Source organism: Halichoeres trimaculatus, unplaced genomic scaffold (genome assembly GCF_033239565.1).
Source record: "Halichoeres trimaculatus isolate MK-OKI-2021-1 unplaced genomic scaffold, fHalTri1.1 fHalTri1_scaffold_11, whole genome shotgun sequence".
NCBI classification, from domain to species: domain Eukaryota; kingdom Metazoa; phylum Chordata; class Actinopteri; order Labriformes; family Labridae; genus Halichoeres; species Halichoeres trimaculatus.
This window is the reverse complement of record NW_027437189.1, coordinates 20,153,563-20,175,285: the sequence shown is the minus strand read 5'-3', so window position 1 is coordinate 20,175,285 and position 21,723 is coordinate 20,153,563. Positions and strand designations below refer to the sequence as shown.

General features: G+C 39.5%; 1 protein-coding gene across 8 annotated transcripts in view; it reads left to right on the top strand.

The window, feature by feature from the left end:
* Positions 1-21,723, top strand: part of kif1b (kinesin family member 1B) — a 57,358-nt gene that overhangs the window by 19,446 nt on the left and 16,189 nt on the right. The window contains exons 5-27 of one of the 8 annotated variants that reach the window (XM_074681014.1): positions 496-564; positions 875-1,053; positions 1,800-1,911; positions 2,429-2,506; positions 2,612-2,677; positions 2,840-2,857; positions 3,161-3,236; positions 3,735-3,813; positions 3,899-4,041; positions 4,710-4,751; positions 6,393-6,526; positions 8,266-8,345; positions 8,766-8,841; positions 10,043-10,122; positions 10,580-10,686; positions 10,994-11,077; positions 11,578-11,758; positions 11,882-11,954; positions 19,083-19,188; positions 19,283-19,300; positions 19,967-20,115; positions 20,913-21,091; positions 21,264-21,401. In XM_074681014.1, the coding sequence (XP_074537115.1) occupies positions 496-564; positions 875-1,053; positions 1,800-1,911; positions 2,429-2,506; positions 2,612-2,677; positions 2,840-2,857; positions 3,161-3,236; positions 3,735-3,813; positions 3,899-4,041; positions 4,710-4,751; positions 6,393-6,526; positions 8,266-8,345; positions 8,766-8,841; positions 10,043-10,122; positions 10,580-10,686; positions 10,994-11,077; positions 11,578-11,758; positions 11,882-11,954; positions 19,083-19,188; positions 19,283-19,300; positions 19,967-20,115; positions 20,913-21,091; positions 21,264-21,401 (2,267 nt within the window). Of the gene's footprint in view, positions 1-495; positions 565-874; positions 1,054-1,799; positions 1,912-2,428; positions 2,507-2,611; positions 2,678-2,839; positions 2,858-3,160; positions 3,237-3,734; positions 3,814-3,898; positions 4,042-4,709; positions 4,752-6,314; positions 6,527-8,265; positions 8,346-8,765; positions 8,842-10,042; positions 10,123-10,579; positions 10,687-10,993; positions 11,078-11,577; positions 11,759-11,881; positions 11,955-19,082; positions 19,189-19,282; positions 19,301-19,966; positions 20,116-20,912; positions 21,092-21,263; positions 21,402-21,723 lie in introns of all 8 variants that reach the window. The other 7 variants (XM_074681009.1, XM_074681011.1, XM_074681015.1 and 4 more) reach the window with 7 other exon arrangements.

Below are 21,723 nucleotides of genomic sequence, written 5' to 3'. Positions count from 1 at the left end.
CTCTATAGTTAATTTTATGCCCATCTTGTCTCTGATATGACAGCTGATCTTAAAGGTGTTTCCCCCACTGTCTGACACCAGAACTCACCAGTCATTACAGAGATGGGATCACTATGGGCAGGCAGGGTGCATGTGTGAATATCTCTGTGTATGAATGCAGAGCTCTTGCCGTGTGTTTACATCTCATGTTTCCTGATGCCATAATGTACATACTGGGACACCAATGTAACACAGTTGCAGGATGGGTATGAATGTACACAGACAGGTGATGGTAGAGCTGCATCACAAAAGCTGTTATTCCAGTACGCCAGAATTTTTTTTCCATGTGAACTCTTTAAAAAGGCTTTCATCTGTTAATCATAGTGTTGTTTATTGTCAAATTATTGAAGCAACAAATTATTTATCTGTGGGTCCACAACCTCTACTTATTCCCCTTATTCTCCTTCTTCACTTGCTGTTAAATTGCACTAAACACCTTCTTTCTCCACCTCTCAGCTCTGTGAAGATCTATTTGAGAAAATCAATGAGGACAGCAACAAAGAGGAGCTCTCCTACTCAGTGGAGGTGAGTCTCAGACTGCTTAGGCATTTGTAATCCCCATTCTCATCCCTCACCTCTGACTTTTGTGTCGGCCCAGCTGTAATGAACCAATACAAGCCTTCACCTGACAGTGAATCTAGAAAAAGTCAGACATCAATCACACGTTGACCGAACCTTCCAAGACTCTTGGTTTCCTCAGGACACTTCCCTTTTCCCAAATCGTAAAAAAAATGAAAGTCTAAGAACAGCTTGTTATTTTTCTTTGGATCAACATTAACATAGAAAGTGTAGTAATACAATATATACCTGAACTAATAATTGTACTTGTCTCTAGGTCAGTTACATGGAGATCTACTGTGAGCGGGTGCGAGATTTGCTCAACCCAAAAAACAAAGGGAATCTACGAGTTCGAGAACACCCGCTGCTGGGCCCTTATGTGGAGGACCTTTCCAAACTCGCTGTTACCTCTTACACAGACATTGCTGACCTGATGGATGCAGGCAACAAGGCCAGGTAAGCTGAGCCAAAGGATCATGCTCAGGCCACAGCAAGGCGAGAAGGTTATATTGATTGCTCTAAATATGTGACAGTCAAGGACTCAGAGTAATGAGATAATGGAGACTGAAAATTGCGTGAAGATAAAATGATTTATCAGGAAATAATCCTGTCACAGATTTTTAAATCTGGATCATAGGTGTTAATCAAAGAGTATAAAAATATTTTTATAAGAATACTAGAGCCTCATTGCTGAGACTTCACGAAACTGCCATAATTTCTACTCAGCCTCCACAGAATGAAGTCTTAGTTTGTTGATGAGTATTTCTCTTGGAAATGAAGCCATGTGCTGCTTATGTGTGAGTTTATTCCATTTAAGTGTGTGAGTGTCACGAGAGCTGCTGAGGGGAGGAGTGAACCCTTGCTTAATCTTCCTGTGCTGACTCAGAAGGCTTATTTCTAGAACACGGCATGAACAGCCGTATCTCCCTGGTGGCTGTCCCTCTGAGTGTGCCTTGTGTATTTGTATTTGGTGTCCTCACAGTATTATCCACCTACGCCGCACAAAGTAATCCTTTCGACTCAATTCACTCTAATAGGCATAAAACCCAGAGATGATAGCAACAGCCTTACCACAAATTCAGAATTAATGATACAGGATATTTTTTTATTTTAACTGCAAAACTACTGAGGTGCTTTGAAATAATGTGTAACATCCACATTTTGTCTGTTCTTCTCCTCCTTGTCTGTTTGCTAACCTACAGAACTGTGGCTGCCACCAACATGAACGAGACGAGCAGCAGGTCACATGCTGTGTTCACCATTGTCTTCACACAGAAAAAACACGACAGCGAAACAGACCTCTCTACAGAAAAGGTCAGAGGCAGCTGATAGAAAAGACCCCTCTTATTTCTTCCTGATTAAAATGGAGTATTATTATTTTTTAAATATTATTAATTTAGTACCCACTCTATGGCCAGAGCTCTTCCTCAAAATAGTTAAATTCTCCTAAAAATCTAAGATTTGTTTGGCTAAGTTGGCCCCAATAACCTTCTCAGTTAGTGATGATATGAGAAGAAAAAAGCCAGAGCCATTTTGGGTTTGACTTTCCACATTTCCTCTGACTGCCAAAGAACAAAGACCACAGTGTTTTTGTAAACAAAGTCCTCACTGTAAATAGCCACTCCATCACTTTTACTGCCAAGCTGCATCTTACTAGAAATGTTTAAGATAATTCTATTTTTTCAATGTTTTTTAAAACATCACCTTTAGAGCTCATAAGTCAGTGCTGAGATTGTTTCAGTGTTGTCCTCATGTTCTCTTATAATGTTACTGCTGGATGTCAATTATTCATAGCCTTGTTGGATCTAAATTGCATTAACCTCCTCCTCAGGTCAGTAAAATTAGTCTGGTAGACTTGGCTGGAAGTGAACGAGCAGATTCCACTGGAGCCAAAGGCACCAGGCTAAAGGTAAGACCCCTGTCATTACAGACACCCTGAAGCAATTATTATAACATGTTTCACAAGTAAAACTTTAGTGCCTCTTATTAATGTTGTTTTATTCTTTGTTTAAAGGAAGGAGCAAACATCAACAAATCTCTCACTACATTAGGAAAAGTGATCTCTGCCTTGGCTGAAGTGGTTAGTGTCCTTTTATTTTTTTCCTGTTCTCCTCCTTTCAGCCCTTTCTCTTGCCCTTTGCAGTCCCCACTTGTTCAGGAATTAATGTTTGTAGTCTGGCATGCTGTAATGTCTGCCCTTCTGTTTTCTCTTCTCTTGTCCTGGTAATGCTTGCTAACACAGGATAACTGTACCAGCAAGGTAAACCCCATTGGCAGCTCAGCCATTAACCTCTGATTCCCATCATGGAGCAGATTTTTGATGTTTATGTGTTTAGGTTTTTCACCACTGCTTTTCTCACTTCCATGCATCATGTACATTGAAATCTAACTGGATCAAAACCTGTACTTATGTTACCTGACATTGTATCAGTCCATGACATTACATGTTAATCATGGTACATTATAGTACAGTGAGCCATCTTTAACTGTCACTGTCAAAACAGAAAGCCTTTAATCAGCTGAATTTTTTTCAGCCCACCAAATTAACATTTGTTTGTTGCAGAGCAAGAAAAAGAAGAAGAGTGACTTTATCCCGTACAGAGACTCTGTCTTGACATGGCTGCTAAGGGAGAACCTAGGTATGGACTTGAATACAACCATAGAGCCTTCCTTTACCTGTGGGTTTGGGTTGAATTCATGTCTGTGAACAGTGTGGTGAGATCTTACATGTCCTATTCTTGGAGAGCATCGGAAATTGAAACATCTGTATCCTGTAATATGAAGAGGTTATAAAAAAACTGGTGGGAGCTTTGGTTCATCACTCTCTGCTGATTTTAGAAGGACGCTGTCAGCAGACTGTATTTCAGCTTAATGTGGCAAGCATCTCCTGGCTTTAGACACGTATGGACAGTGTATCCTCAATCTTAGCTGACACATGCTGCACATTACTATTTAGTCTAATGAAATTGAAGCCTTACATTAGTGGGATTAGTATTCAGCACTTAATTCTGCTGTTGTGCTATTTTGTTTTATAATTTGCATTAAATTTGTCTTTGAGCAAACTTAATCTAATGTAGAAAATGGCCTCTTATTTTTAATTGTCATGCATATAACTTCTTTTCTTGCTTTTTTGTTAGGTGGAAATTCAAGAACAGCCATGGTAGCTGCCCTCAGTCCTGCAGACATCAACTATGATGAAACTCTCAGCACTCTTCGGTAAGGTTTCCAGCATACAGGCACTCACAGTTGTTTGTATTTGATCATTTATTGTGACTGAAGTATATTACAATTCTTTTTTTAGCTATGCTGACCGGGCCAAGAACATCAAATGCAATGCTGTCATCAATGAAGATCCCAACAATAAGTTGGTGCGTGATCTGAAGGATGAAGTGGCTCGACTAAAGGAGCTCCTTCGTGCGCAGGGCCTGGGAGACATCCTTGACAGTGAGTTTTGTGCTTTCACAGCAGACAGTATCTGTAGCCAAACAGCAACATTTACTTTCTTTCCAAGGGTTTCCCAAAGCTGGCATCATCTTCTTTCTACTTCACTGTCTCATTGCCCTAAATCATCCATCCTGTTTTCACCCCTGTGTTGTTGAAACTAAAAAGACAGCCTCTGGCACTTTATTTACCACAACACTGGTTTATTATGCCTCTTTACAGGTCAACATTTATAAAGTCTATTCTGATATTCAACGAAAATTCAAGTTTGCAAACTGCACAGTTATTCCCTAAGTCCTTTAATCATAATGCACTTGCTTCCATGTAGCTGATGAGGACAAACTACATGAATGGCAGTTTACGGCTACATTAAACTGTCACACTCCATTTGCTGTACACAAGAGTAACGTCTCAAAGCCTCGTCAATTAGAGACATAATACACCCATTAATAACTTCTAATATCTCAACTGATTAATCACTTGCCTATTGCTAATGCCTGCTCACATCATGCTTAATGACATGGCACATACATAACAAGCCAATTTATGCTTTTACTTCTCATCCAAATTATCCTTCTCATCAAGCTCTCTAAGAAGTGTCTGTAACCTTTTCCTCTCATTCTACTGACTCTGATGTCTGACCCTTCTCATCTCTTCCTGCTTCCCCTCAGTTGATACAATGGGGGACGATTACCCAGGAAGTGGAATCAAATGTGTGTATATGTGTGCTGGTCCTGGATTGTCTTATTACATTTTGCCTTATAACAAGCTAATTACTGCTAATGCCCCCTCCCCCTTTATAGTTACTCAGCTCCCAGCTTTGCATGTATATGTCCAAAAAGCAAAAGCTTGAGCTTAAGAGGAGAATCAGAAATGCAAGGCTTCAGTAGGTGTCCTGATCTGGCAAGGGTTAGCATGACACTAAGTTAGCATGCTAAACGCTTGTGCCTCCATTTCTTTTCTGGAAAATGGGGGTTATTTCTATTTTTAATTGTAATGCTAATAATACTTTTAGAATAGCTTGTCTGTCTGCTCTGACCCCCAAAGCACCCACAACATTTGCTTACCATGCCAGACTTTGACTCCCCCTCTCAAGCTTCTTTTCTTGACGGTGGTTTTTTTGCTTTTCATTTTGATTTCTCTTACTAACCCTTGGCTGCAGCTGACAGTCCCCAAAGCTTAAGAGAGCCTCTTCTCAGTTCTCCAACTGAGGCTCAGAGCTACAGGCGGAAAGGTGCATGATTTTACACTTTCTAAGTAGCCACACCTGAGTAGTTAAAGGTTTGATAAAGTAGATGTGATTTGATAGTTTGTAGTTCAAGTCAGTTTTTTTGTGTGCTCTAGCTGCCCTGTTACTCTGATAGTTTTAGTAAAGTCAACCTGGGGAGTGTTTACCTGTATTACCTGTATGCAGGTTAAAAGCACGCATAACTGAACTGCTTTGAGCCCAATTGCATAACCCTTTCTCCAAAACTTAAAGATCTGTATTGCTACACCCAAGATGTATCTACATTTTGATCTGCATTTTAACTTTCATGCCCGATGTTTTTTTAATCTTAAAAAGAAGAGTGTGTTTTCCCTTGAACGTCTTTGTGGCTCTGTATTGACGGGAGCCACCTGACCTTTACCAAGGCTGCTATGGCTCGGTTTTGATTGATGCATAAATGCACTTGTGTGTGTGTGTGTGTGTGTGTGTGTGTGTGTGTGTGTGTGGGTGTGGGTGTGTGTGTGAATGTGGTGAATTAAACCACTCGTCTGCTGGCTGAACTTTGGCAGCATGTGTCACTGACCCTCATCTGTCCTCCCTCTGGGTCTTCTTGCAGTTTCCACCCCCTCCCATCCTGTAGTTGTTACAATGATAGCAGTTTTCACACAGTGTACTTTTATTCACGTGAAGAGTTCAGGACAAAAAACAACTACAAATGAAATAACCCTAGTCTTAAGAGATGAATTCACTGAAAATTCATTGCTCATAGTTGACTGCTTTACATTATATTTAAGGCTATATGTCCACCTGGAGTGAAAACTGCTTCTTTCTGTAGCTGACCATAATGCTGGATGTTTGTCTTAACCCTTTGATGTACAATGTGTGTCTTACATTGGTCTTCCCTTCCTTTGTCCTTTCTCTTTTCCCATCTCTTTTCCTCTTCTCTCCTCTTATTTGCTCTTTGGTTCCTTCATTTTATGTGGATTTCCCTCCTTGCCCTGTCCTGGGCCTATCCCACCCCTCTCTTTCTTTTTCCTGTCTCCCCTTTTCTCTTCTGCTGTTGGCTCAGACCTCAAAGACATTCAGAACAATAAGAATAGATACTTGATAGCTTCAGAGAATCAACGCCCTGGCCATTTCTCCACAGCACCTATTGGTTCCCTGACAGCCTCTCCATCCTCTGGCTCACTGTGCAGCCAGGGTGGCCTTCAGTCAGTCACCAGCATCCAGGAGCGCATCATGTCCACCCCTGGAGGAGAGGAGGCTATCGAAAGACTCAAGGTAATGTTTGTCTGCATAGACTGCCGTAAAGTTCAAAGTACATAAACCATATTGACCTAAGTTTAGTGTGAGGAAGATTGTGTTCCCCCATCATTAACTCTAGTTACCTAATCTCTACGTTTTGCAAAGTTTAACAAACTAGATCTGTTTAGTATTTGTGACTCTTATCATGTTACGATTCTTCAACAGTTTTTATTAGAGGTGTCCCAGTCCGATATTGATATCGGATATCGGTCCGATATCAGCAAAAAAAACAAATATCGGTATCATATGGGAATGCATCTAAAATCTCTGATATAAGCAGTTTCTGTTACCTATTGGTTAATAATAAATGGGTCCGTTTTTCCTCATACCTACTGTTGCTGACTACTGTTCTTTGTTTGAATAATATCACTTAGTTAAGCCTTTTCTAACTTGATAGACAAACTACAAAATAAGTAATAAAAGAATGCATGTTTAATGCTGATATCGTACCAGATTAATATCGGTATCGGCCAAAACTCAATGCTGCAGTATCGGTATCGTATTGGAAGTGAAAATGTAATATTGGGACATCCCTAGTTTTTATCAATTAAATGTTTTCCTAACTGCCTAGCATGACACATATTTAATACCCTGAATACCACAGGTTTGTTGAAATGTAGGAGCCGCCTAAAGTAAAGCATTTAAGTTGTGATTTTTTTAATTTAAAATGTACGGAAATGTTCCCTTAATTTGATTAATGAAAAGCCACTTCAAGGGAATCTGTTGTAATTACAGAGTAACTATCTTATAGTGAAGCAAGTGTGAAATGTGGAGCCTCCCAAATACATTTGTAAACATTTCTTAAGTATTTTGAATTGGAAATATAATTCTTTTTGGTAATTAAAGTCTAACCTTGCAAATAGTTGGATATTTGATCAGTGATTGAGTGAGTAATGTAATGCCAGGATGGCCACTGTTTAATTGAGCACACTAATACTCCTACATCAAAGTACATTTTTCCCACCAGTCCTCCTGTGGCCTCTGAGTATTCCATCTCTCACACACACATGTTGATAAGGGAGCACGTAGGATTGCATCTCCCAACCATGAGGAGCTGCAGTTTCCATGGCAACCGCGGTGCCCAGTCTGTCTGTCATCTAGTGACGTCAAGCACCGACGCAGATATGGAGGAAATCGGACCAAAATAGACCCTGTCGTGTTGGCTTTCGGTTCTATTAGTCAGATCCTTAATAATGCTTTTCTATGAGTCTCCACGACATTGGGGCTATTTTTAAGTCATCCAAAACAAGATAATGGTTGAAGCTTTTGTTGCAAGTCAGAGCTCACATTTGCCAGTAATGTTCAGAGTAATCATTTATCAATATATGCTAAAGTGTAGGCTGCGTTCTTAAACCTTAAGAGTATTAAAAATTATGGAGAATTTTTGCATCCAGAGGAGCAGGTGCTTGAATATCTCACTGTTTTAGGAAAATAAAGACCATGCATTGTTGGCATACTTGATAGCTACTGAATCTGGATACAACATTCTAAGCAGAGGACCTAAACAGTTTTAATTTATTTGTCATATGAGGCAGTATTCTTTTTTGATTATTGCCTCTAAGTTATCTTTTTTTTAAAAGATGATAGGGAAGGCAACAGTTTAACTAATTGAATCTCATGAATGAAGACTGGGTGTGCCTATTATCACCAAACTTAACACAAGACTTAATGTAACTGGTTGTGTTATCCCTTCATTTTGCCTTTTCTGTGTCTAGGAATCAGAAAAGATCATCGCTGAGCTCAATGAAACCTGGGAGGAGAAACTCAGAAAAACTGAAGCTATCCGCATGGAGAGGTCAGTTTTAGAAGATAAGTTTGTCATACTCCCCAACCCCTCTGTGTTCTGTCAGTGATGCAGACTGAAAACTACAGGGGGGTTGTCAGTCTCCTTCACCCTTGTCTTTTGAACTGTCTTGCTTTCTTTATCAATCTGTGTCTTTTTATCCACACGCGCACGCACATACGCACACACACATATCCTGTCTATTTCTTTCTCTCCTCTCTGTCGTCACACTCTGGTGCACAAGCAGCTCTCTCACACCCTTTATCCACTCATCTGTGGCTGCAGACGTCAAACACGTTCAAGTCTGTCCGTTGAGTTCCACTCAAGCCATTTTCTTTTTGCTGTCAAACCAAATCACTCACTTGAATATCATACTCCTCTTCTTTTTTATTTCCTCAGTAGCATTTAGCATAAAATGTTCTTTCATTGCAGGGAGGCCTTGCTTGCAGAGATGGGTGTGGCAATCCGTGAAGATGGAGGCACTTTGGGAGTCTTCTCTCCTAAAAAGGTAGCACAGACATGAGCACAGACATTAATGTTGGCGGGGAACTGTGTGACTCCCCCCTGGGTGATGATGCTTACTCTTCCACCATGACTTCCTCACTTCTGTTTCCAGTGTTATCTTTTTTCCACAAGCACCCACTTTGTACCGTCTGCTTTTTCTCACATGATCATTCTGTCTGTCTGTCCTTCCACTCTTTTGTTATTTGCTTCCTTCACTTACTCAGCTTAGCCATGAAAGCCCATTTGATGAGCGGCTTGATTGTTTTCCCACCAAGAAGGTTTGTTAAATAATAAAAGCACCTTTCCTGCACTAGATGTAGTCCTTTAAATAAGTTAAGTCTGGCCCCTAGAGAGTGAATTATCAGTCAAAATGTAAAATTTTCATCAATCAGGTAATTGCATTAAGCATAACCTTAAAACAAACATTAACATTGACAAGGTCATACTAAGATGCAAATGACTCTGAAATTAAGCCAAGCTTATATTTGAATTCAGGTTTTTTTTTCCCTCAAGTTTTGATAATTTCCCTTCATTTGATTTTTATCAATAGACTTGCTCCCTCTTTGCCTCTTACTCCTGTAGCAACTTCCAGGTTGGAAATATAGTAACACATAAAACCAGTTGGTCTATTGGTGAATCCTTGTTAAAGGAGTTCCCATTGTGGCAGAAAACCCAAAAAGATTTGCTATCTTTTTATCTCTGACTGTGCACTAGATCAGTTTTGGCTTCAGAAACTTCCTACCTATGATGATAATCCCTTTACAGATATTGTCTGCTCCTTCCTCTGTTGATAGATGATTAGTCTTTTTCTTTGTGTTCTCATCTTTGTCTTCCACTCATTTTATCTTTCTTTTCACTCACTGCCTCTTCCTGGGTTATGGTTTCGTTGAGAAGCACTGTGATCTTTATACAGATTTTAATGGGGTGTTTTCCCCTAAGAAGGTTGGTGAGCTGGCTCAGTAGCTGCTAGATTTGTTTTTAGTTGTACTGTGGCTTATCAGACTTTGTAGATGTCAGTACTTTGTCATTGTGACCATTTTCATTTGGCTTGTGTTCTGAATGAAACGTCAGCAGCATTTGCCGACATGAGTAACATTTTGGAGTTGGTGAAGTTACAGCACTGCTGAATATTGTCAAAACTAGTAACTGGTGAATCAGCAAACTTTCTGTTTGTTAACTGGTTTCCTCTTGTGTTTCATCTGTAGACTCCACACCTGGTTAACCTGAATGAAGACCCTCTCATGTCAGAGTGTCTGCTCTACTACATCAAAGACGGAATCACCAGGTAACATAAACCAGAGTGATGAAACTCTAAGGCTGTGAAGGAAGAAGAAAGGTTTTTGAATTTCATTCTGGCAGGGTCTCCAAAATCTACTTTGTATTCAAATTATTTGCTTTTGATCTCAGGAAAGAGGTCAGAGCCAGGGTATACTGGCTTAAAACCCAACACTGATCCTAAAAAGTTTCACTTTCAAAAGTTACTTCTTCTTCCATTTTTGTCCTTTTGGCTGCCTCAGCAGATTTTCTCTGTTCACCATATTATTATATTTCTGTCTCAGGAGAACAATAAGAGATGTTAGAGTCATGGACAAAAGCAGAAGCATGAGAAACATTTCTTTCTAAAAGAAATCGTCTTAAAGCAACATATAACAACATGTAACTGACTTTGTGCTAAAATGGCTGCCTGTAAATAAGAAAGGGAAGTGAGCGCTCTCTCAAAATGGCCTCTGTGATTGTTTCAGGGTGGGCCAAGCTGATGCTGAAAGAAGGCAAGACATTGTTTTAAGTGGTGCTCATATCAGGGAAGAGCACTGCATCTTCCGCAGCGAGAGGAATGCCAATGGAGATGGTGAGGCTCATTTCTAATGAGTGGCTATACTGTATGTAAGATGGGGTGTTGCTTGTCTTGATTTTTTTAAATGAAGTAGAAGTGTTGGCTCCAATACCTTTTCTTACCCTTAAAAAGTCCACAGGTGAGTCTCTTTGTTAATGAATTGAATTATTGCATAAATGAAAACTTGGAATAAATCCTGTGATTCGTGATGTTAAAGGTTTGCAATAACTACAAACACTGGATAAGATACTTCATTCATTAGTAAAAGACACTGAGCTTTTTGGAGTGAGTCACTGATGTTTTGTTGATGTGTTTTTTCAAGTTATCGTCATGCTGGTGCCCTGTGAGAGATCTGAAACATATGTTAATGGCAAGCGTGTTGAGGATGCAATCCAGCTGCGCTCAGGTAACTGTCTCAAAGTAAATTCATATGTGAAGATAACTGAATCATTGATGTCAGGGTTATCCTCAGGTTAATGCATTTGTTAATAGAGGTGTCCCAGTCCAAAACTGATATCGGATATTGGTCCGATATCAGCAAAAAAACAAGTATCGGCATCGATCGGAATGCATCTAAGCAGTTTCTGTTACCTATTGGTTAATAATAAATGGGTCAGTTTTTCCTCATACCTACTGTTGCTGATTACTGTTCTTTGTTTGAATAATATCACTTAATCAAGCCTTTTCTAACATGACAGACAAACTACAAAATAAGTAATAAAAGAATGCATGTTTAATGCTGATATCGTATCGGATGTATATTGGTATCGGCCAATACTCAATGCTGCAGTATTGGTATTGTATCGGAAGTGAAAATGTAATATCGGGACATCCCTATTTGTTAAGGTTCTTCTCTAGGTTATAGTACTCTTCCCTCTGATTGATTTCCACCCCACTGTTTTTCAGGTAATCGTATAATTATGGGAAAGAACCATGTGTTCCGATTTAACCATCCTGAGCAGGCCAGAGCTGAGAGAGAGAAGACACCATCTGCTGAAACCCCAGTAGAGCCGGTGGATTGGACTTTTGCTCAGAGAGAGCTTCTGGAGAAGCAGGGCATTGACATGAAGCAGGAGATGGAGAAAAGGTATGTGATTGGTTATTTTGGTAGGTTTTAACCTGATTAAAATAATATTTGGCTGTGTTAAATTTGGGTTTCCTTGTATCGTCATTGGGTGTATTTAACAGGAAGTTATCCTTATTCATGTAGACTCACTGAGATGGAAATCTTGTACAAAAAAGAGAAGGAGGAGGCAGACCAACTTTTGGAGCAACAGCGACTGGTAAGTTTAAGTGAAATCTAAATAAACCCTCTTGGCTATTGAGCGCCATTGTTTTTCCTTCTGTTTCTGTATAAGCAGTAGTAACTGTAGATTGGGAATAACAGAAAGTTGTTACTTGGTTGATGTTTTTTCAAGTTAGCTGCAATGAGAGGAAGCTTCTGGAGTGTTAATTTGTGATTCAGAGTTACAGCATGGTATATCTTTGGTCATTAATTTGAAAGTAGACTTTGTTACTTGGATTTCATGAAGTCCATTTAAATCTGACTAGCACTAATTCTCACTCTAAGCTTTGAACCTTTTGAGATATGTGTGCGTGTGAATCACACTTTTTTTTTTACAAGCGCATGTCTTTTCTTCTTGCATGGAAGTTTCCTCTGGTTTGAGACGGATGAGCTTTACTTCCTTTTGACTGTAACTTGTTTTTCTGTAGCAATTTGATCGATCAGGAAATAGATTGTAGAGCTTTCCCCTTTTTGAATTCCTGTTTTCACTTTTCTTGTGTCTTTTAAAGAGAATCTGAATCTTGCAAAACAGCAATCTGATTTTAAATAAAAATCAAAATTAAATGTAACTAATTGACTCATGGTCAACATTCAAACACCTTTTTTCAAAATACAACGCTGCTTTTGCATGGTTCATGTTAATAGCATGTTTTGTTAACTCATTCAGTACTGGTTCTGGACTAAGTTGCAGTGTTTGCTGTTGAGCTGGTCAACTCTGAAGTGGCTGTTGATTTGCTTGGATTAGATTTCTACTCTAGATTTTCTTGCTCTGTTTTGTCCTGAGTTTCGTCTCTTCAATGCAGTTGCTCACAATACAATGCATTGGGATAACAATAAAGTTCCTGCTATAGTGTTTTTCAGGGATTGTTCAATGTGGTTTCTCATTGACTTCTTTGGCCTACCTCTCTTTGCTAACCTTCACAATATCTGTACAGTACACTGAGGGCAAAGCTCAACAACAGAGCTATCACAGCTGAATCAGTGACACAGAGACTATGTCTATACTGGTGATTTATGTGCAGAGCTACAAGCTTAGTGTTCAACTCCCAGAAACATAGCCCTTCCAATTCTAGTGACTGATACATCACCACACACAAGACCTGAATTACTAAACTGTTGTGATCTGTAATGTATTTTGTCTATGGAGAATGAGAAACTGCATTTTTTTCCAACTAACATCTTTGTTGTAGTGGAGTAACACTTACCCTCACTTCTGCCTCTCCTCTCTACTGGCTTTCTGATCAACTGCAAGAGCACTCTGTTTTCTAACTCACCGCTAATACTAAAGCCTCAGACTTCAAACCTTCTGGACTAAAGGGGGAAAGCTCCAAAATCCATCTACATGCATGTCATTGTAGCACGTTTTTTGGACCAAGCTTTTAAATCACAAATTTTTAAACTGAGAAGAGGATTATCTCGAAACAATACAGAAGCGCTCCAATCAGCAACTCTCTCTATTGTTATTTCTTTTCTAATCATGTTAGATATGCTTCACCTTTCATATCAATATGCAACATTGGGAACAAAGTTATTTAAGGTGATATGGTCTTTTTTTAGTAAAGCAATATCCATTTCACCATTTCACTGAAAGAAATATTAAATGATACAATACCAACAAGAAAGTCAATGGAAGCCACTGTTTGTTGGATTCATTTGTTTTTCTTCCTTTATTTGAGCATAATTCTGCAAATGTGTATAATCCTGTGAACTGCATGTTGCCATACATCTTATACAGTGATGATGTATGCAAAATGTTTCAGTTAAAGTTACTGTAGCAATCATCTTTGGTGAACCATCCAAATCTTGTAACTCAGAACCAGAAAAGTCTGTCTTAAATTAACTTACATATTCCAGCTTGACTTTGCTTAATCTTAAGGCTGAAGTTCCCATGTTGCATATTCATACTTTTAATTCATTCTTTTTAAAAAAGTCATCCTTTCATTTTTCTCTTTGATTTCCCATTTTAATTTCTCCTTTTTTGGGAACCTTTTGGTTTGTTTCCTGTGTTGTTTTCTCAAGGATGGAGACTCTGATAGTGGGGATGACTCTGATAAGAGGTCTTGTGAGGAGAGCTGGAGGCTGATCACTTCCTTGAGGGAAAAGCTGCCCCCCAGCAAGCTACAAACCATAGTGAAAAAATGTGGATTACCCAGCAGTGGGAAGAGAAGGGAGCCTGTAAAAATGTACCAGATCCCTCAGAGGCGCCGCATCACCAAGGATTCCAAGTGGGTGACCATCTCCGACCTGAAGATCCAGGCGGTCAAGGAGATTTGTTATGAAGTTGCGCTCAATGACTTCAGACACACACGGCAAGAAATCGAGGCACTGGCCATTGTCAAGATGAAAGAGCTTTGTGCTAGCTACAGCAAGAAGGACCCTAACGAGCGGGACTCGTGGAGGGCGGTGGCTCGAGATGTGTGGGACACTGTTGGGGTTGGGGATGAGCGCATCGAGGATGTTATGACCAATGGGACCCGACCTGGAGGGGTTGTCATGGATGATCTGAAGGTGCACATTGACAAACTCGAGGATATCTTGCATGAAGTCAAGAAACAGAATAACATGAAGGACGAGGAGATCCGTGCTCTCAGGAACAAGATGGTCAAAATGGAAAAGGTCCTTCCGCTCATCACCCCAGACAAACAAGACCAGCCACCCAGTGGTGGTACCTCTACAAGTGCTACCTTCCCTCCAAGCCCTCCAAGCCCTCTAGAAGCAAAACCACCCCTTCCTGAAAAATCTGATGCAGAGGATGCAGATTTGCAAATAGGCCAAAGTGCTGGGGATGACTCAACCCTAAAGCGAGGAGCTCAATTGCGCTGGATGCGCCAAGAGCAGATGCGCCTCAAAAATCTTCAGCAGCAAGAAATCTCAAAGCAGCTTCGTCGGCAAAACGGACCACATCGTTTTATACCCCCAGAAGACCGCAAGCTCCGTTTCCCCTTCAAAAGTAACCCTAAGCACCGAAACTCCTGGAGTCCTGGTACTCACATCATAATCACAGATGAGCAGGTCATTGAGCTAAAGGTGCCTAAAGAAGCAGTAGAAGAAGAAGAGGGAGAGAGCCAGGCCGAGGAGGGGGTGCAGCCTAGAGAACAGATGGCTGCTTCAGTTGTTCAAGTCACTCCCTCATTGCCAAGTCCCTTAGTCCAGCACAGGAGCAAAGACTTGGAGCAAGGGTTAAGCCAGGGTCAGAGATATAACTATCGGAACAACCAACATCAGCTGCCCCATGAACGAGGCCGCAGCAACTCTTTTAATCACCGCCAGCGGCCGTCAGGCTCCATGGAGTCGCTGCAGCAGTCTGAAAGTAACAGGAGGCACACACAGGCTTTCTACCAGCCCCGCCACTATCAAAACCAACCGCCACACCCTCAACCACACTACCAACAACAGCCCTGCCACTACAACAGCATGATGTATACGGATGGCAGATTTAATGGCTACCAGCAGTATCACCAGGCTGACCACACTAACCATCCAATCAACTTTCAGGCACCTCCACGAATGCGCAGACAACTATCAGCCCCCAATCTCAAAGCCAGCAGAGAGACGGCAGTCTGAGTGGGACTGAGGAATTAGGAACTAATTGATAAACTTTTAGTAGGCAAACACATTACAGATCACAACAACTCTGAACCATGAGAATCAAACAGCTAAACCTTATTGTGACTTTTGCACTTGATCAGTGTGTTATTGGTTGACCCAAACGTATTGTTTGTATTTTAAGAAGACATTTTATCATCATCTTCATCAAAATGGGTGCCGTTTTTCAGTTTTTGCTGCATTGTTTGTCACCACTATCATTGGGAGAGCTGTCATAAGGAATTCAAGCCAACAGACTGTTTTTCAGAAGAGACATGCCATGCCAACTCAATTCATTTTCAGCATGTGTGACAATTCATCAGATCATGCTTTGATTTGCCAAAATGATCTTCATGGTTTACATATTTGCCTTTTTAGTATTGATTTATTATGAATGTTTTTAGCCACTTGCAGTATGAACACATTGAACAGTCTCATTTTCATTGAGAGTTTTTGTTTTAGTAGTCCACTTTAGGAACTGAAGAATACCTTATATTTATTTTTACATACCACGTAACTGAACCATTATTATGGTTAAGCAGTTTATCTGCAAGTTCACATTTTATGTTGTGTCTCAAGAAGCATTTTCTGTCATAAATCATCACTAGCCTAGATCTGGAATCAAAACACCAGTGTGCTGGATATTTTCAAATCGATGCACTAGTCAATTGTTTGACTGCCTTGAAATTGCGGGCAAAGAAAGGGGTATTCCAAAGGTGCCTTTTATGCTTTAACTTCATTAATCCCACTGTGCGTTATAAGATTTTCCTTCTTCCTGTAGAACTCAGTGCTAACACATGAGGGCTCAGCTTAGAGTGCAAAAGTACTTAACATCTTGCCTAATCAAACTAACTTTGGCGTTATGACATACTGATTTTAATAGTCGAAAAGCTTCCTGATTGCTATGTATTTATATATTGGCAACCCACTTGTATTTCAGTGTTTCACTCCAGTATAATAAAGTAGTATGAGTTAGTTAGGACACCAACTCACGTGTTACATAATAAGTTACTCACACCTTGAAAAGATCAAAATCCCCTCCCAACATGATTGGTTGTTTTTATTCTAGGATGAATTAAAGAAAAAATGTTATACCCTAATTCCTTGGGTTCCCTGAAATCTTTATTCAATGTCAGAATTGAAATGCTGAAGCACAACTAAATTAGTCAGATAAATTTCAGAAATGTTTCTGTTTTTATTTTAGATAGAACAAGTCCAGAATGTTCTTAATCATTTCCCCTCCCTGTGAGTATAAACTATAGAGTGTCTCTCTCTCAGTGTGACGATTACATTTAGCTTGGGGTTCATGGAGTTGGCACAAGGTTCACCGTGTCTCCACTGGATGTCCTACAGGGGGTTGTCATGGTTCCCAAAGACTCGCCTTAAAAAATGTTGGAGGTAGCACAAAGACTGGAAGTGTTTGCATAATGTTATTTGGGAGAGCTCCCCATGTCAAATGAGATTTTGGGGACTGCTTGGTTTTAGCTGCATCAAAACTGCATTTTCATACAGCAATGATTGATCCATTATAATAATGTATGATGAAAATCAGTCACCAGGATCAGGTTTCCAGCCTCAGCGCTTTCGCAGCACATGCTGGTATTTGTAGCACGTCTGCCTGTTATTTGTTTCCTTGCCTCAAATGCTTTAAAAGCAGTTATTTATTGCATTTCAATACCAGATGGCCTTCAGATGATTTTTGAGATACTTTGACCTTCAAGTAGTATCACAATTTTACACACTGGGTTCAGAATGATGAAATGACTCCTGTGTTTTATACTGTAAGTATTTGCCAGTATATATTCTGCCTTACTATGCTGTAACAAAAACCAAATTATGTAATGCAATATGCAAGTCCACTCCCTCCACTTTATGCCTTACATCTTTGACTATCTCTGTATGCAGACGCTTACATATCTTCATCTCAAATAGATCCTCAATTAACAGATGTTATGTAACCTATGCACTGGTGCTGGTGGCAGCCAGGTAAGCTTGAAAGAACTTTGACATCAAATGGACAATGCATACAGTGTCGTTTGTTTGAAATGTTTATATATATATATCAGTGTTAGGTCTCAATTCAGAGTGTCTCTCATTGTTGTCTGCTGCTTTTTGAAACATCATTTTTAGTGCATCATTGTGGCTTTGTACCAAGTTGTGTTGCTCCTTAATCAATCACTACGTATATACGCACAGTTCATGTGTGAACAAATGTATTCACAGGTTTAAAAAAAAAAAAGAACATACTGAATGCCTGTGTTGCTGGAAGTTTATTTTCAAAGTATGAACGAAATAAATGACATGCTAAAAGTGCCGTTTTTTTTTAAACCTTTTTGTTGTTGATATAATGGGCTGGATTGCACTGCCTGTAAAGATGTTAGAGTGAAATAAATCATACCTCTACATATTTGATGCGCTCAGGGGTGGCTCTTGTAGACCATTAGCAACACTTGAGGTGAAGTAAAAGAAACTGAACGTCCCTTAATATATACAGATTAAATTTTAGTTCATAAAACATTCCAAGTAAATGTGCAACCTTTGTCATAAAACTGTATCAATAAGCCTCATGTAGTCATAACTATTCAGTACTCCATTAAGATCATGTCTCACATATACAGTCCTAGCAACACTGGATGAAAGTTGACATGTTTTAGACATTAGTCAAGTCTTTATTGAACTCATAATATAAAAAATCAAAATATAATTAAATTCTACATCAGACACAACATATATAATGAAGTTTAGTGATATAAAAGCAGCTGCAGATAGTTACACTCAGTAAAACTTTCTTGTTGGATTTTCAAAGTTTGTCTGCACTGAGGCAGGCTGGCCTGTAGCTTGTTGGTAGGAACCAAGCAGGGAGGAGGTAAACGGCGAATGAAAAGGCTGCATTGTCTTCCCAGAAGACACTGAACAAACAGGATGAGGTCATCGGGACAGCGGCATGTCCTGCTCTGATGATGATGGCGCCCCTCATTGGATTACAGTTGACTCAGCTTCCACCAGCACTTCTCCCTTTCCACTTCAGCCGTGCCTATCAGAATAAAAACTGATGTTTCAGTGCTTCACTTTTCATTTCTAGAATATTATCTTCATTTAACTTTTAAGGATGACAATCATTTAATATGTTAAGATTTCTCTTTTGCTACATTGACTCAACATTGAGCCTATAAAGTAATTAAAGTGTTAGGAAAGCAAATATCTTGGAGTGCTATATTTTCTTAATGTAATTTAAAAAACATAATCTTTTACTATTAGTAAATACAGTGTATTTGAATTTATCTAAGTCCAGTTATGTGAAGTGTACTTAGTAACACATGTCTATTTTAAATATTATTTGCATATATATTCATATATTCTCACACATAGTTTATATATCCAAGTGTCATCAAAGTCCCCATAACTTGGTTTTTATGCTCTAGGTGAAAATATTCTCAGCGTGGTTCTTTGAATGTCAGATCAAAACGTGATGCCCATGTGTAGTTTAGCTCACCTGCTTTTGGCTGTTTTCTCTGTTTTGTCCTGATGTGTCTGTGTCCAGGTGTACGAGAGCAAATTACAGGAACTTCAGAAACAAGTGGAAACAATTTCTCTGGTAGCTGAGACTCCTGATGAAGAAGAGTTGGAAGAGGAAGAAGAAGAAGAAGGTGTTTAGCTATAATACTTATTCCCAGACATCTGTTTGTATTGAAGCCAGAACATACAATATAAAAGTATATTTTCTCCCATTTTTCTATGCAGAACCCAAAGTACTGGGATGTGCGTATAGTATTCTGCTTTTCATCATCGAAAGAAATCATTTATTTTCAGCTTCACCCAGATTAATGAAATTTGTTGGTATATCATTCTAATCACTCACAAAGTATTAAGCCAAACTGATCCATAGGTGAGGCATTTTATGAATCCTTTGCCACTTAACACATTACCACTAATCAAGAAACATCCTGCTTTAAGTCTATAAGATCGTGACTGAAGATTTGTTTTTTAGCCCATCAACTTAACATTTCATCTAATTTACAAACAACATTTTCAAATGTAAGCGCCCTTTTAAATTTAATTTCAAACAAAAAAAAAAACTGATTTAGCTTATTGTTTGTCATCTGGACAATTTTCTGAATCCACATTGTTGGGAATTTAATGCTTTAGCTGCTTACTATGAATTCTGTCCTCTGTTCTCTCTGAACATATCCCATTGTGAAGGTTTTCAGCACAGCCACTGCTCAAATAAAATACTGCCTTACTATAAAGGTGACACCTTATTCCTTATGATGTATCATCCACAGTTGCAGGCGGTAATGTAAAGTGCTGCAGCTCTGGTTGGACTAAAACAACTTTTAACCACTAATATGAATCTTTAAAGTTAATCTTCGTTCTTGTTGTATGTGTGTTAATGTTTCATCAACTCTGTTTCATTTTTCAATGCAGTGCCATGGACTCAGCATGAGTTTGAGCTGGCTCAGTGGGCCTTTAGGAAGTGGAGATACCATCAGTTCACCTCCCTCCGTGACCAGCTGTGGGGAAATGCAGTGTACCTGAAAGAGGCCAACGCCATCAGTGTGGAGCTCAAGAAGAAAGTAAGACAAACAAAATAGACTTCAATTCATGGCATGGTGAATCACCTCTGGTTAAAGGTATCTGGTGTGTATTTGCACTTCACAAAGCAGAGTTTTACCTCTTAAAGGCTTCAAACAAAATGCGTATGAGAATGAGACAAAATGATGGCGTCATGACGACTGTGCCACAAAATTTATCAAGAGTTCAATTCAGCCTGTGGTTCATGAATCATCTCAGCTGACAGCTGCATTGAAACATAATGTATGTTGGAGATAACGCACTGGCAGTCTATTAAATCATTCGGCATGTGTAGGGGAGGGGATGTTGACTCACTGTCAGCAGAGAAATCATATTTGTTATGAATTGTCAGTAGTGGTCCCCCTTCTCCATCTGGAGACCAGTGTAGTTTATATTCGTGTCCAGTTCTTGGCACTGTATGATTGATAATGGAAATCGTCTGTCTGTCACAAAGACCTTACAGAGGGATTTTATGTATCCTTTGATTTCTGTAATTTATTACTGCTGTTGTTAATTGCTTTAGCACTTTACCTCAGCGAGGTCACAGTGATGTTTGGATTTAAGCTATGCTACATCATCTTCAGTGTGTCTACTGTTAAGGGGATCTTTACTTATACAGCCTTTTATTTTGGCATAGCTGAGTCTAAATTAGCAACAAGAAAAAAAGACTTTGACGATTGAAGCAGAAAGCCCTTTTTCTTGAAGTCAAAATGAATTGTCATACTTGTGTTTTTGACTTCTCTCAATGTTTTTAAACTCTTTACTAGGTCCCCCCTCTAACAACTCTCCAATATTTCAGGTGCAGTTCCAGTTTGTCCTGCTGACAGACACACTGTACTCCCCACTGCCCCCTGAGCTCCTGCCCCCAGAGCCAGAGAAGGAGCGAGACCCCAGGCCTTTCCCTCGCACTGTGGTTGCTGTTGAGGTACAGGATCTGAAGAACGGAGCTACACACTACTGGTCCCTGGAGAAACTCAAGTAAGGCCTATACCATACCTAACCTTACCGTTTTTTTTAGATTAATCTGTCGTTGTGTCCCCGTTTGCTCAGGTGTTGTGATCTTTATTACCTTAGATACAATGTAAGAGTTTTGAAACCGCTCTAAAAATACATAAATAAAAAAATGATGACACTGTGTAATGGCTTGCAGGCAGCGGCTGGACCAGATGAGGGAGATGTATGACCGAGCAGGAGAAATGGCTTCCTCAAACCAGGAGGACGGAGAGGGAACTCTGACAGGAAATGATCCTTTCTATGATCGCTTCCATTGGTTTAAACTGGTTGGGAGGTATGTTTCACAGCTACAGAAAAAAGCACATACAACAATGTTGATGACGTTTTTTGTTTGGCTAGTTTTTGACCTTTGGAACCCTTAATTAAAGATTTCTTGACCTGACTAACTTATTTGATATTGCTCATCTGTGTCAGCTTTTGTGATCCATCTGGGGTGAATGGATCGATGCATTAACCATCCATTTTTCGTTTTCCTGCCAAAATTCTGTCTCACAAATCCAGTTTTTGTCATTAGCCTTATGTATCACTTATATCATGTATTGTGTCATTTTGTCATTTTTTTTGTTGGGTGATATTTTGTTTCTCACCATAAATCC